General features: G+C 35.3%; 1 protein-coding gene across 3 annotated transcripts in view; it reads right to left on the bottom strand.

Moving 5' to 3' along the window:
• Positions 1–1,718, bottom strand: part of LOC119587785 (angiomotin-like protein 1) — a gene marked incomplete at its 3' end in the record, with an annotated part of 21,952 nt that overhangs the window by 9,377 nt on the left and 10,857 nt on the right. For all 3 annotated transcript variants that reach the window (XM_037936483.1, XM_037936481.1, XM_037936482.1), the window contains 3 exon segments: positions 300–455; positions 793–938; positions 1,184–1,448. In XM_037936483.1, coding sequence (XP_037792411.1) covers positions 300–455; positions 793–938; positions 1,184–1,448 — 567 coding nt within the window.

A 1,718-nucleotide genomic window follows, 5' to 3' on the forward strand; every position in this document is an offset into this window, starting at 1 on the left:
CATACCTTATAAAACTCAGATATAAAACATAAGCATTATATCAACTAAATAAGTATACAGTCTCATCATAGTTCATCTTGTTGAACTGCCCAGGTATGTTCATAGAATTCCTTCCAAATCTATGTAGTATATTTACAAATATATCTGACTGAACAGCCAAGGTATGTTCATAGAATTCCTCCCAAATCTATGTAGCATATTTACAAATAAATCTTCATTCCTTTCCTTTCACCCTAGCCACATTCCACATTCTAAAAGTTGTTCAGAATCCTCTAACCCCTTTTGCAATACACACTAACCTGTCTCACACCGAGCCGTAGTTGCTCAATTTCCTTCTCCAATCTCTGGCGCAAGTTCTTCTCTGATTGCTCTCTTCGGTCAGCTGCCAGTTGTAGGGAAACTAAGAGACGTTTCAGCTGTCCTGCCTGCTCCACCAAATTCTGCTTCTTACGTAACTGGTGGGGTTGGAAATCAAAGACCATTGTAGTAATTGTTTCATTATCAAATACAGTTATATGGTGTATATTCATTTCCTGGAGGTCAGGAAGTATAACACAAGCATAATATAGACAAAGCATAATAATATCCTTACTTTGAGAAACCAACTGAGCAATAAACACATCCCGCTTATTGAGTAAACCTACATTATTTATTAGAACAATGTCTCATTAAAGATATAGTTACAGGAACAGTAAAATAAAGCTAATGCAACTAGAAAGTAATTGATTTTACTCCATTATACAAGAAAAATATTTAACAATTTTAGAACTAATCAAAACTCAGCAACATTACCTCTTCTTCGAGCTTCACCACATTAGCTTGAGCATTTGTCAGAGCAGAGTCTAGAATGTCAATGTGCGTTCGCTGTTCGTTCAAAGTCTGCCTTTGGGCTGTTAGTTCAATTTCCTGTCTTTCTTTAGCTGCTATAAGCTCCTTGTCTGAAAACAAAGAATAAATTCTCAGTTCCGAAAAAAGCCTCTTTAAAAAACTAGATATCTATATGTAAATTTTTACCACAGATATGGGAATCCATATACCTGCATGGATATATGCACGCACACACGTATGCACGCAAACACATAGTTGTCATACTGGCTTTCATACACACATAAATACATTAAAATAAAGATATTTAGAAGTATAACACAAGCATAATATAGACAAAGCATAATAATATCCTTACTTTGAGAAACCAACTGAGCAATAAACACATCCCGCTTATTGAGTTCTTTGCGCAGGGCATCAGTGTTGTCAGTCGGTATGGCCCGGTTGGCAATTTGTGTGGAAAGTACATCTACTTGGTCCTTTAGGTCGGCATTAAGATCAGTCAGCCTCTTCACCTCAGCCTGCAATTTATGCCTAGCAAGCCTCTCCAGCTGTTCTCGCCGCTCGGAGAGTTTCACTAGCCCCTCGTGTGCCTCATGTACCTTGATGATTTCTATTTCAAACTTTTTTTTCACACACAAAAAAAAAAAAGTATAAATTAATGATAAAAATCTAACAACAAATAATACATATGCAAATGCCTACTAGGCTAACTGTTTATACTGTTTCATTTAATAAATAATCATGCTGCAAATTTATCTAAATAACTATATATATATGATCAAAAAAGAGTAATACATATCAGAAAATTATGAAAATCCTTGTGATGCTAGTCTTCTCAAAACTTCCCAGCTGCATAAAATCAAAACATCTAAATAAAAGAGTGAAAGTAG

Source organism: Penaeus monodon, chromosome 23, assembly GCF_015228065.2.
Source record: "Penaeus monodon isolate SGIC_2016 chromosome 23, NSTDA_Pmon_1, whole genome shotgun sequence".
Taxonomy (NCBI): Eukaryota; Metazoa; Arthropoda; class Malacostraca; order Decapoda; family Penaeidae; genus Penaeus; species Penaeus monodon.